General features: G+C 45.6%; 1 protein-coding gene across 4 annotated transcripts in view; it reads right to left on the bottom strand.

Annotated features, from left to right (window-relative positions):
- PROX1 (prospero homeobox 1) overlaps positions 1-13,191 on the bottom strand; it is a 45,406-nt gene that overhangs the window by 31,819 nt on the left and 396 nt on the right. For 2 of the 4 annotated variants that reach the window (XM_057365119.1, XM_057365122.1), the window contains exons 2-3: positions 12,966-13,090; positions 3,889-5,677 (exon numbers count right to left, since the gene is read on the bottom strand). In XM_057365119.1, coding sequence (XP_057221102.1) covers positions 3,889-5,610 — 1,722 coding nt within the window. In that variant the 5' untranslated portion in view covers positions 5,611-5,677; positions 12,966-13,090. Of the gene's footprint in view, positions 1-3,888; positions 5,678-11,729; positions 11,764-12,965; positions 13,091-13,191 lie in introns of those variants that run through there. The other 2 variants (XM_057365120.1, XM_057365121.1) reach the window with 2 other exon arrangements.

Genomic DNA, 13,191 nt, shown 5'->3' with positions numbered 1-13,191 from the left:
AAAAAAAAAAAAAAAAAAAAAAAAAAAAAAGGAAAGGAAAAAAAAAAGGAGAGAAAGAAAAGATGATAAATCCATAAATTAATGAAAGACATCTGCTCAGGAACATAAAAGATCAGAGGAACAGTGTACTGCAGCTGAACCTAAAGCGGTGTTCAAACAACCTGAGAGTCTCAGCGTTGTGGGTTTACACAGCACAACATTGCCTCACCTAACGCAGCAGCAGCAGCAAAATGGCAAAGCCCTAAGAAATAGGAAGTGAAAGACTGGGAACAAAACATACGGGGACAAAACACATACATGCTCTCGTGTGTTTTAACCAGAGAAGGCACTGCACAGCATTTGATTCATTTGCACTTCAATCCTCCTCCCAGGAAAAGCTCCTCTTTTGAAAAAATATTTTTCAGCAGAGATGATCTTTCACTCCTGTTACTTTCAGCCTGAGCCCCCACAAATGCTCTAGCAGGCTTTTCTAGCCCACGCGTGCATTGAGCTGAAGGAAAAGTGGTAAGAATAGGCTGTATCAGGTAAAAAAAAATCTGCTCCAGCAAAGCCAAGCTGCTCCTTAAGTTACACCTCAGGTACTTTTAATCAGCAAAGCTCCAAATAGATGCATCTCGGAGCGTCTTCAAGTCCCTCAAAAGAAGGGCTGGCTGGCTGCAAAGCATTCATTCACCCAGGTTTTTATCAACAGCACAGTTATCCAGCTTGCTGTAGTCACTCTTATTTTTTTTTTTTATTTCTTTCTTTTACGTTTAATTAGTTTAATTCTCATCAGATGTAATAACTCCTCATTTCAAAAATGTTGTAATTCACAAATTATAGCTTTCACATATGGGGACTGTGAAACTTATTCCAGTTGGATTGGAATTCTGTTTAAAAATAAATAAAATTGTAGAAAGTTGCACTAATGTTTCAAAGTCCTCCTGCCAGGAAGAGCATGCTAAACTTCTTCACCTTTACAGATGTCTTAACAGCACACAAACTACTGTTGTGCTTCAGTTTTGATCTATGCAAATGTTTTGTGACTGAACAAGGCTATTTTTCTTGAGATGCAAAGAGGATGCATGACAAAGAAAGATCATGCAGAAAAACAATTCACTGTCTGTTTCTTTTTGAATTTGAATAAAACTTAATATTTGATTAAACAGATTAGTTTGCAAAGATACAGACTGCATTCATGACCAAGACGGGAATTCAGACTGCAGGTGCATCTTATCTTGTTTAGCAACATACACAAACATTAACCATTTCCTCCTGCAATTCAGCAAGAATGATCAGATACATTTTACAGCCGTTGGTTGAAAAATAAAAATCCAAGAAAACAAAACCCAGGCTAGTTTAGTGTTTTACTTACTACTAAAACCTGAACTTGGCTGTATCTGCTGTTCTTATGTTCTCATCCTGGCTGTATTGTCCAGGAAAACAGATGTTACTTTCTGCAGGGAAGAAAGATCTGCTTCTTTCAAGAAATTTATTCCCTCTACGTGCACATTCAACCATGTAAAATAGAAGAGCCATGACAGAATTGACCACAAACAAACTAACCACCACGCCTTTCCCTGGAAAATTGCAAGCTACCTGCACACACGAGCTGCTGCTAGGAGAAAAACATCCATCCCTACAGCTGGGTTGTATACCGGGGTATAGGTAAAGAAGGTTATTTAATCAATCTGGTCTGTATCTAAACCCAGAATAAACTGCAGCCTGCACCTGAGACTAGATGGGAAAGTCAGAGTCTTTTCCTAATGGCAAGGAAAGAAGCAGGGCAGTGAGAAAAAGGGATCACTGTAGCAACAGGCATTTCCCCTGGCTCTGCCTTGGAGCAGCAGGAGCCCTTGCACCCGTTTCAGCAGAAGCAACAAGCTCCATTAGCGAGTACCAGKGAGAAGGAGCAGGAGAAAGGGGGAGAAACGGGAGGGGTGTGGGAGAGATGCTCCACGGGGGGTGAGGATCAAGTGCAGCCCGAGAACTACTCCTAGTTCACACTCTTGGCATRTTTCACCTCTCTTCCCTGCTCTCCCACGATGGGAGAACTACTTTTCTACAAGAACAATTAGTATGCCACTGTACTGTTTGGTGGAAATTAATTGCCCTGGCCTGGCCGAGTCTTGCCCTCAGCTGCCACTCCTGTTGACCTCGGGACTGCTTTCCAAGCATGGCACTTGCATTTCAATACGCAGGCGAGAGCTTTGGTTTGGAACCCCCCAAGTAATTGGCACCACCTCCGAGTGATGTTGCRTCTAGACTGCCTCCTCTGCTTTACCCTACAATGTAGATGGTGAGGAGATTTCCCTGCTACCAGTGCTCAACAAGACCCTTTTTTGGGAAAGGAGTGCTTCAAACACCACATCCACAATTATTTGGTTCTTGAAAACACCAACACCCGAGGAAGGTGCTTTCCAACAMAAAACTCTTTTCCCCACAGAAATGGGACTGTTCACACATGTTAGACAGCAGCAATTCTGACTCAGATCAGACCCAAGTTACATCAAAGAGTGGTGGTGATAGGCTTTAGACCTGCAGTGCCTACCTTGCCCCAGTGGTACCACAGGAGGGATGGGAAGTCCAGGTGACCAGCAGATCTAGAGCCCTGACAGCATCCCCCTGAGGATCTGACAAGTCTACAGAAGATGTGGTTAAATCATTCTAAAACCACCAGTTATCAATCACCTGGAAGATACCCAGTGAAGAAAGACAACCTTGGGCATCTGCCTTCACATGWTACCCCTCAAAAAGGGACAAGTGACTCAGCATTGCTACTGTTACCCAGGGAGGGGCAGAGCTATTCTGTTGTAATTGCTTCCATCATGGTAGGAGTGAAATCATATGCATCTAAGGCCCYGTGCTTGCACCTTCTGATGGGGTCTTGGAGCTGGGAAAAATTATCCATCTACTCTTCATGCAAAATCCTCAATTTTACCATTTGCTTTCACTACAACTGTACTTGGAAACAAAACCTTTTGACCAAAAAGCACGCTATGGGAAAAGATGGAAGGACTGAGAGGAATTATGGCTAAAAGAGAAAAAAATAAAACCAACCAAAAAATTTAGTACTAATTTCTAGGGAAAAAAAAAAGCCATTACTATGTCTGGTTATGCCTAAATAAAGGCAGAGATGGTTCTGTCACCCTAACTAAAGCCTGCTATTGAGCTAAAAAGAGATTTTATTATCTTTTTTTTTTAAGTAGGAGAAGTGTCCTGTAAATTTAATACAGCTGAAGTTTTATATTTAATTGTTCTCTCTAGCTTTCCAAAATAATTTGCTTTGTGTATGTTAGGACAAAAGATTTCTGTGTATGGCTGAACAGAGGTTAATCATGCATAGCAGGCAGCTGCACAAGGGCTGAGGAACAGACCTCTGGGTGGGGGAAAGAACTTGATGCAGCCTGAATATATCAGTACATGTGTCTTTTGTGCTTCGTTTCCTCACACACTTGAGAGTTGAACTCTCACAGACGAGTGGACTGTGGCTCTCTGCGAGCCCTGGCCACGACACCAACAACACGGGCTGTTGGCCTGGCAGGGAAAAGCTGTGGCCATTGTTGGAGCGGTTTTTGGCTGAGGGCGATGCCCCCTCGRTCACCTCCCTGCCTGAGGAAAGATCTGCCAGCCCAGGGAAACCCACGGGCACCCGGGCTGTGGGTTTGGCTGCCTTCCTGACCCCACGAGGCGGACTAAAAGGCTGGGGGAGGGCCAGTGGCTTTTCTAGGTGAACACCATTGCTGAAAGAGTGCTGTCAGTCAACACCACATGTTTTATTTGGCTTCGCCAAGCCCCCCGCCAGCACCCCGCTCCCGCAGCACCCAGGGGAAGCCCCCCGGCACCTGCGGGCCCCTCGTCCTCTCCCACAGCCACTGCCTGCTATCGCTCATCTTTCGAAAAGGATATTGCACTTCCCGAGTAGGGCGAGATTTCGGACATGTCTTGCAGGTCGCCACACTCGGACTTAATGAGGGACAAGGAGAGGCCCTCGGCGGCGCTGGGGGGGTGGGCGGGCGAGCAGGGGTGGTGGTTCATGTGGTGCGACGACATCTTGGTCCTCAGGCTGGTGGTCTCCCGCGTCAGGTCGAGCGATTCGGGGGAGGCGCGCTCTTTCCCCGGGAAGGAGGCCGACGGGGCGCCCAGCGGGCTCTGGAARGGATAGGCCATGAGCGGCAGCGGGAACGGGTGGCGGAAGGAGGAGGTGGAGAAGCCGGCGGTGGCGGAGAGCGGGGACTGGTGCAGGGAGGCGTGGTGGCCGCCGGCCGGCGGGGCCGAGGCAGATTGGTCAGAAGAGTTTTTGCGGACGACGAGGGGCAGCGCCTCGGTTTGGTCGGTGGCGCCGGGCATGGGGACGCTGCCGAAGGTGTCGAGGGGGTTGGGAATGATGACGTCCCCAAAGCACTGCAGGCGCTGGTTGGCCGTGTGAAAGTTGTGGTTCTCTCCGTTGACGGCAAACCTTGCCTGCGGGATCTGGAGAGGCGGGAAGACCTGAGGAAGCTGGCGGGAGGGCTTGGATGAGAAAACTTTGACGACSGTGTCCACGACTTGCGACATGGCAGTGTTCAGCTCCTGCTTGAGGGTCTCGGCCAAGTGTTTGCCTTCGGGGTGGAAGGCGTTCGGCCCTTGCTCCTTCTCCTTAGGACCTTCTCTTTTTGGCTTGTTCTCCGCTACCTCCTGCTCCCGGATGAGGGCCCGCGCCCGGTCGATGAACTGCCCCGGGTCCAGCTCGCACATCTCGTTGTCCGACCGGCCCACGGAGTCGCCGGCCCTCGCGTCCATGGTTTCSGAGCGCATGCTGTCTTCAGACAGATTGCCATCTTCATCATTTTCGGAGTCAGTGCTGTCGTAGATCTGGTAGAACTTCTCCTGCAGCTGGCGCAGCTGCTTCTGCATGTCCTCCAGCTGCTGCTTCAGCTGTCTGCGCTCCTCTCGCTTCTGCTCTTTCCTCGCCGAAACCAGCTGCTGGAAACTCTGCTGCTGCTGCTGCGGCAGCTTTTGCTTGCGTTTGTTTTCTCTGTAACTTTCTCGGGGACTGACGGACTGCGGAGCTATTTCTCTTTCATTTTCATTGCCCCTTAATGCCACGCTGGGGGAATGGCTCATACCTCGAATTATATTCTCAACCCGGGCGCGTTTAGCTCTCAGGTGCTCATCGCATAACCGATCCACATCAAACTGGCTCATAGTTGGCCTGCCAAAAGGGGAAAGACACTCTTGGGGGCTGTCTCTTGAAGAGTTGCTGCATACATCCTCCTGATGTACTTCTGAGCCTGTACTAGAGAGACCGCTGGCTTGGAAACTGGGCTCCGTGCCACCATTTTTGTTCATGTTATTTTTCAACAGCTGGGAAATTATGGTTGCTCCTGGAAAAGGCATCATGGCATCTTCATACGAGTTCGCCCTCTTCAGCAGCTTGCGGAGTACATTTGACTTTTCCCCATCTGCATGCTGCACCACTGAATACTCAACATCCTGCTCTGAACCTTGGGGATTCATGGCACTAAAAAACGTTGCTCTTGCCTTTGCAAAAAATGCAGATGCTGTCCCTACCGTCCTTTTCACTCCAATGTCAACTCTTCTTCTCTTGGTTTGCCTGCTTAAGAGGGCTGTGCTGTCATGGTCAGGCATCACTGGACTGTTATTGTGCCATCTTCAAAAGCTTGTCAGCTGGGCTCAGCTCAAGAATCCTGGGACCCTGGCCAACAGAACAAAAGGACTGATGAATCATTTTCTTTAAATTTCTCCAAATTTCCTGACCTCAATCCTGAATAAAATGCAAAATGCATAGGCTCTGGGATTTATGGCACATTACAATTATTGCAATTTATTATGCACTCTGCTTGAAATGAAACATTTTTAAATATTTCTGCTCCACTGGTTTAAGATGGATTAAGATTTAAAAAAGCAAAAACTGCTTAAGCACCAGTAATATGATTCTCTTGCACAAATGCCTAAAATGATACTGTTTATCTTCAGAAGAAAGAGTAGATTAGAAGAACACAGCCTCTGACAACCAATTGATTAAATTTAGGGCATTGAGATACATGTTACAAAAGAAGATGAAAGTATTCCTTATTTAAGATTTATTGTTAAAACAAGAAATTGTATAAAATTTGGATTAAAAAATTCAATTGCAATGTAAAAAATGCAGTTGTAGTTCTGCTTTTTAAAGACAGGCAAAACTGGTAAATAAACATTTAAAGGTTAAAACAACAACTTTCACATAATTGTAGGTAGGGTGGTATATGTGTATGTGAAAGGCAAAGAAATCATAGACACATTCAGGCTTACACTGGGAGGAAAAAAACCTCTTTAAATCGTTAGGGAAACATTTATTCAGCAAAGCAAAAATGCATTAAAATATTTTATGATCAGGATTATACTATTTGCAGAGATGTGATCAAATAAAGGCCAAAATGTAGTTCGTTAGCACAGACTCGTACGTACCACTGACGAGCCACGACAGTGTTTTGAATTCCCCATACATTCCTTCCCTTTTCACAACTTACATTCTCCAAGCAAGCCCTGTTACCAAAGCCTGAAGATTCTGTATTTCATACACTAAAATACATGATGTTAATTTTTTTTGCATAGCAGAAACGAGGCATGTTCACTGTCACATCTCTCTGCTTTAGAAAAATCTCCAAGAACAATATCTCGAATGCCCAGTGAAGCCCTTCTTACATGTAGCATTTTGAATACACAGAATCTTATTTCCTGTGACATGCAGAAAGGATGAGAAAAAATATGGAAAGATGAAAGAAATAACATCAATCAGCTGTGTGAAAAAGAAAGATACCTTCTCTTTATATGAACTCTCATTGTTTCCCAGGAACACAGCATAAAAAGATAACACACTTCCTTGCATTTTGTAAAAGGCTCTTGACATAATTTGTGACTTATTAACTAGTGATGCTAAACTCACATCGCACATAAAGCATTAGACAATCTTTCCTGTTTCTTAAAATTTAACACYGAGGAAAATTAAAATATTTTTCATGCAACGCTTATCTAATATTAAACTTTACATTTGCTTAACAGAGCACAGTCTTCACAATAACAGGGTATATTGCCAAAGGCAGCATGCAGACTTTTTGGAATTGCTCCCATCTCTTTCGGTTCACCTGTAAAAACATCTACGTGCTCCCTAGGACTGCATCTGTGGCTAGTTTTAAAGAATGACTATCCATGCAAATAGGCATAATTTCAGCATGAAATAATCTGTAAAATCAAGACAGTAGTCAATGCTTAGTTTGCAACCAGGATGGAAAAAAAATAAAAGCTTTAATACTTAGAAACATAATGTTTATTTTGCAGCCTTTGCCCATGTATTTTGGATGTACAAAAAGAATTTTCAGAGATTTGGTGTCATAGAGTTATGAAAGGGACGTGATGTTTGTTTACATTACTGGTTCCTTGCATACAGGAGAGCAAAGAGTGATAAAAAAAATTATTAAAACCAAAAAAATGTCATGAATTCAGATGAGAAATCCAGAGCCTTATGCTGTTATCGGATCACTGTCTTCACAGATCTTTTCTTATCAAAAGTACATTAAGCAAGTTGAGTTTGGCTACCTTATGATAATAATAAAATAACAAGGATTTCTGTTGCAGGGGCCCAATTCTGCCACCTGCGCACCAGGRAGCATCCCACCCTGCAAGCACCCTGCCCTGTTACGTGTGAGGGGTAGGGTCAGGCCTTGCTTGGCAGAGCCTAAAAAACTGACTCCTGCATTCTCTCAGTTGATGCAAATGGAGTTTTCAGGGGGTAGAATCAGGCTCTTACAATTAGATTTTTTCATAAAAAAAATAATTGAGGATTTCAGAATGTTGTTTTTTGTAAAGAACTGCCCATGTCCTCAGGGGTGTAAAAGGTTGACCACCATCAGGGCTTTTACGAAGGTGGCACTGGCACAGAATAAGCCAGGGCCAAGTTTGACCTTTCAGTCCACTGGTGCTCATTTGAAAGCGATCTAAACTAATTGAAAGATAACTGAAAGAGCTCCTGCTTCTTTCACCTGAGATATCCTGAAGGCATCCGCCATAAAGACAGTACTTGCCAAAAGGAAAAGAAAACAAACCACAAACAAAACCCATCAACACCAAAAACCTTCACGCTTTTCCTTCCTTTTCTGTAGTCAAGCTATGCTTGATTGAGAGCCAGCAATACGTTCCCAGACTCACACCGAAAACCTCATGTCARGTTACAAATTTTGCACGTTTCCCAGAAAATTCGAGGTGCCTGACCACTGTTTCCCTCTCTCTTGCCCAATCCCAACCAAGGACACACATGGGGAGGGCTTGCTGTACCCTTGAGTCAGCAGCTCAGGAAATAGGCTGTCCTGYGCCAGGTTGGAAGGTCATTGCCATGCATCCTTCCTCCCCAGTGTCCATTTCCCTCCCCAAGCTCCGCACCAGCCGCTGTTCCACAGCCCATTTCTGCCACCGCAAACATGTGGCAGGAGGTGCTCCGGAGCAATGTCCCCTCCTTCCCGCGATGGAGGCTGAAAGCATCAGAGTTATCGTACACTTAACCTGGGTATTAAGCAACATCTCCCATTTGCCCTGGCGTTATCCTGAGCCTACAGGCTGCCAGCTTTAAGGCTTACGTGCCTTTCGGCTTAAATATGAGAAATAGTTCTACTTTAGCCTGACAAAACAGAATGGGTATTGAAGGGCCAGTAAATATTTCAGTCTCGGAGGACCAAAAATAATTTGCACCTCAAGGGAAGTGGAATGRCACATAGAGCGGGATGCAAAATCCCATCCACGACAGGGAGAATTCAAGACTGATTAGAACTGAATAAATAAGGAATTCTTGGGGAGGGGGGGAAATAATTAGGAAGTGCGTGTTCTTTACATAGTTACCAGTACTTCAGCTGCACGTTGTCTCAAAACTAAATTTCATACATCTAAAGTCTCTGTGCAGCTGTCCAAAAAAACAGAGCTGGTAAGATAGCTTAGGTTGTCAAGATCTACGCAGAAATCTTCAGAAGCATCATTGCTTTCTGAATTACAGAGTTTTAAATTTGGGAAGGTTCAATCTGGTTTATGCATCGCTTTTGATACTCCTCGCATGCCAAGTGTAGTTCATGTTAAATTCRCCGGCCATATCTCAAGCCTCAACTCGCACAACGTGGCTTCCTSAGAAACCGAACGTTTTCCATGCCGATGGAATTAAAAATCATGCCAAGGGCCTCAGCACTTTCTATGTGCATCCATAAACATAGCAGTAGTATTTTATTTACAAATTTACTTTCAAATCTTTTGTTTAAGGAGATATGATTACAATGTAGCTATGAATAACCTCTTAACAGCACAGCAGCTACAGACATGGGTTTATTTCATACCCATTTGATATGCATTGACATTTAAAATGGAAACAGATTAATTTCTAGGTCTCTAAGTTAATATTACCAAACCTTTGGCTAGAATGGTCTTTTGAAATGAGTATGAGGTCAGGTATTTAACCACACTCATTATGAATAAATCAATTTTTGTAATCAATTTTGTTAACTCATCTTGATCTAGAAAGAAGGTGATCATTTTTTCCTAGATTAATTCATACACCTACAGGATCCAAAGGAGATGTAAATTCAAACTCGCCCTCGTCGGCCCCTTTGAAGAACCCTAGCCTAACTAAACAGCCATTAAACACACAGTAGCAAAGTGCTAAACTTGATGGATATGCCTGGATGAATTCAAAGAGATATCAGTTTATAGAACTTWAATTGTTCCTATCTTTTCACAAACCAACTACTTTCGTTGGTCCAGTGTCTGCCTGCTTCATGTCAGCCCATCATGCCAATACCATGCAAGAAATTTAACATGCTTCTGCTAATAGAAATATTTAGATCTTTCACTCTAACGCACTACACAGGGTATGGCTTTGCCAGAATCAGCCAGGAAGCGCAGGATGAAAATTATTCCAGTCAACAGCATTTCATGCACAAAACCACAGCTAAAATTCGAAGAACAGACAACATCTGTTCACCATAGATCTGTTCAATGGTAAAATCACATCAGGCACTAATGAGAAAGTGCTACCTTTTCGTACAGCTCTGACACAAGTTTTCTTGGGAGAAAGTATTACCTTTTTTACAGTTCTAACACAAATGTTCTTGGGAGAAAAGGCTATCCAACTCCTTTAGCCAARAAGTCTATCAAGGAATTTGAAACAAGGCAGAATGGATGAGCAACTATTTGTGCAGCAAGAACTAYTTTATTAAATTACTACTTTATTATAATACTTCTTATTATAAGAAGAAGCAGCAGTAAAAATCAGTSCCTGATTTACTTCAAAATTATGCTGCTCGCTCTTTAGCCTTAAAGAAWAAAGCAACCCTTGTTTTATGAACCTGGTGATACTCAGGGCCCAATAGAGCAAGGTATTCAGCAATTCCTATGAATGCCAAACATCCGCAATTCCCATCAACTACAGAGCTCAGTAACAGGAGGGATTCGGCATCTCATTAGTTCAGGCCTTTAAATTGGGGAGATGCAGGGCCCTCCATCACGCAGCCGTGCTCGGCACTGCTTGAGAAAACAGACCTTTTACATGAGAAAAAGAAATCAAGCTGCTCAAAGTAGAAAACTGAAAATATTTTCCTCCTCTCCAGCCAGTTTGGTCCTTGTTATTTCACTGATCATGAAGAAAATAACTCACATGGCCTCTTTGTACAGACAATACTTCTCAAGATTCCCACTACGAATTCAGCCCAAGTTTTCCAAGATATTATTTTTTCCATGTGACACGATGTCATTAAATCACAGCTCTTGAATTACTTAATTTAGCAGTTAGGCTGCACTTTGAGTCAGAATAAATCACTACTTAGAGACTACATATTAGAGTATTTACAATTCTGCCCCAAATCAAATTAAACTTTTCAATTTGAAAATGTGTCCATTCTTATGAATATCCCAATTTATCAAACAATCATAAAAAAGATAAGTTATATAAACTGAGAAGCCTCAGAGTTCAACTGGCAAGGAAGTTAATTGTATACCCCGACAGTGCCATTCAGCAAACACAGGATATTTTACAGAATAATTTAATAGGGAGCTGTTAGTGAAAAGTATATACATTGTACTTTTTATCACAGTTCAACTCCTGAAATGTTGATACTCTGTCTACCCTTGAGTATTAACAAACGTTTCACAGTATGTGCTATTGCTGCTAAAGGTAAGCCCTGGACAAAATGCAGATAAAATAAATGCAAAATGAGATGCAGTGGTCATAAACTTTACGTGATTGATGGTAACTCAGAGAAAAACTGCGAGAAAAAGAAATAAAGGATATGTGCCACATGCAAATCTATGGCTAAGGAAACAGCCTCCGTATAATTCGTCCTGCAATATTGCCAAACCTCTACAGGCAATGGAAGTGACAAATAATCGGAGCTTTTACACCTCACGGTGACACCAACGTGTTTCTGTGCCCTCTGCTCGACAACACAGGACCTTCTGCCACCAAGCTATGGCCACGGATGCGTGGATGCATTCCACGTGCTCCCCACCCGTCCCCAGACCCGGATGATGGGTTTGGGGTGACACTCGCCATGCAGCCAGAAACACCACGGAGTCTGCCGAGCGCTCGGGACCTGTGGGAAGCGAGCGGCTTTCCAAAGCTCGTCCAGGCAACTTTTGCCCGACATTCAAGGGCACCTCTAGTCTGCAGCCGTGTCCCTTGCCAGCCYTGACTGAAAATCGCTACTTTGTCAAAGCCGCTAAGTTAATATCCCGCGTACCTGCTCTTCCGCGGCCGGGGCACAAACACACGGCCGGGACGGTGGCCCCTCGGGGAGCTCCACCCCGCCTCGGCCGCGCCTCCCGCGCCCCCCGCACCGCCCGCAGACACCGATCCCGAGCCGCTTCCCGCTGCTGACCCCGCCGCCCCGGCTCTCCCGGCACAGGGAGGCGGCGGCGGCCGGGACCCCCCGCGCCCCGCTCCGCAGCCGCTCCGCCCGACGCGCACCTGCCCCGCCGCCCCTGCGCGCACCTGCCCGCGCCCCGCGCACCTGAGCCGGCCCCGAGGCCGTGTACTGCCCCTCCGGACGCCGCGCAGCGACCGCGGGGGGGACGCGCAACTTTCTCCCTCTCTGCGAAGAGGCCCCCCTCCGCCCCCGCGGAGCGCCCGGTGCCGAGGAGCCGTGCTCCGGGAGCCCGTCGGGCCGCCTGCTCCTGTCGGGCCCCGCGATCTCTGCGCCCCCCCAGCCCCGAGCGCACCCCCCCAGCGCTGCCCCGAGCGCCCCCTCCGCGCAGGCCCCACGCCCCCCAACACCGCTCCCTCCTGCGCTTTAACTCCGTGCAAACACATGGCAAAGTGCGCCGGGTCACTCAGCCGCTAAACAGAAAATCGAAAAAGCCAAGAAAGATCTCCATCAACGGCTAAGAAAGAATTAAATCCCCCCCGGAGGAAAAAAAATCAACAAACAACAACCAAACAAACAGAAAGTACCAATAATCCTAATCTTTTCCCAGATCAAGGCTCTTATCCCGCGACTTGCATTTGATCTCTTCTCATGTGCTCGCTACCTACCACTCAAATCCCATTTTCTATACATTTCCACGATTCCCAGCTCGTCCCACGCTTGGAAATKAAAAAGTAATTGCAAGGATAAGAAGAGTAAGAATAAAAAGTCCCTGTCCTTCCCGGCCTGGGTTAAAAAGGAGAAGTAGCGACATGCAAATGACAGGCAAATTGGAAGAGACAAAAAGCAAGGCAGCTATAATAAACAGGACAAAGARGAGGCTCGGAGGAGCGGAGCAGGAGTTTAAAGCGGGGATGGGGAACTTCAGCGGGGACGGGGGAAGAAGGAAGCTCGGAACAAGAAGAAACCAAATACTCTCTGCGTTTTCCGTACCCGCAAAACTGCCCTCCAACCCACGGAATAAAATAAAGAGCGGTCCACAAAAGGTGGCAGAGAAAGAGCGAAGGGGAAGTGGGGGGGGGAGGATCACCTAACAACGAGCAGGTCACTTACTCTTCAGCCCTGGGCAGGCTACGGTGAGCGCTCCATCGGGCTCCTTACCGCTCACAAATCCTTACCGCTTTATCTACCGGGGAATTAAAACTACTCAGCTAATAAAGTCACTGCAATTTTGCCCCCTGGAAAAAGAAGCACAGGTTTGATAACGGTGATCAGTATTTTGCTGGGGATTTCAATACCCACCCCCCCTTCCCCCCGGACCATTTAGAGCAGCCCAAGC

This window comes from Malurus melanocephalus, unplaced genomic scaffold, assembly GCF_030028575.1.
Source record: "Malurus melanocephalus ecotype Western Australia unplaced genomic scaffold, MMel_1.1 scaffold_48, whole genome shotgun sequence".
NCBI lineage: Eukaryota > Metazoa > Chordata > Aves > Passeriformes > Maluridae > Malurus > Malurus melanocephalus.
The sequence above is the reverse complement of the archived record's forward strand: the minus strand, read 5'-3'. Positions and strand labels throughout refer to the sequence as shown.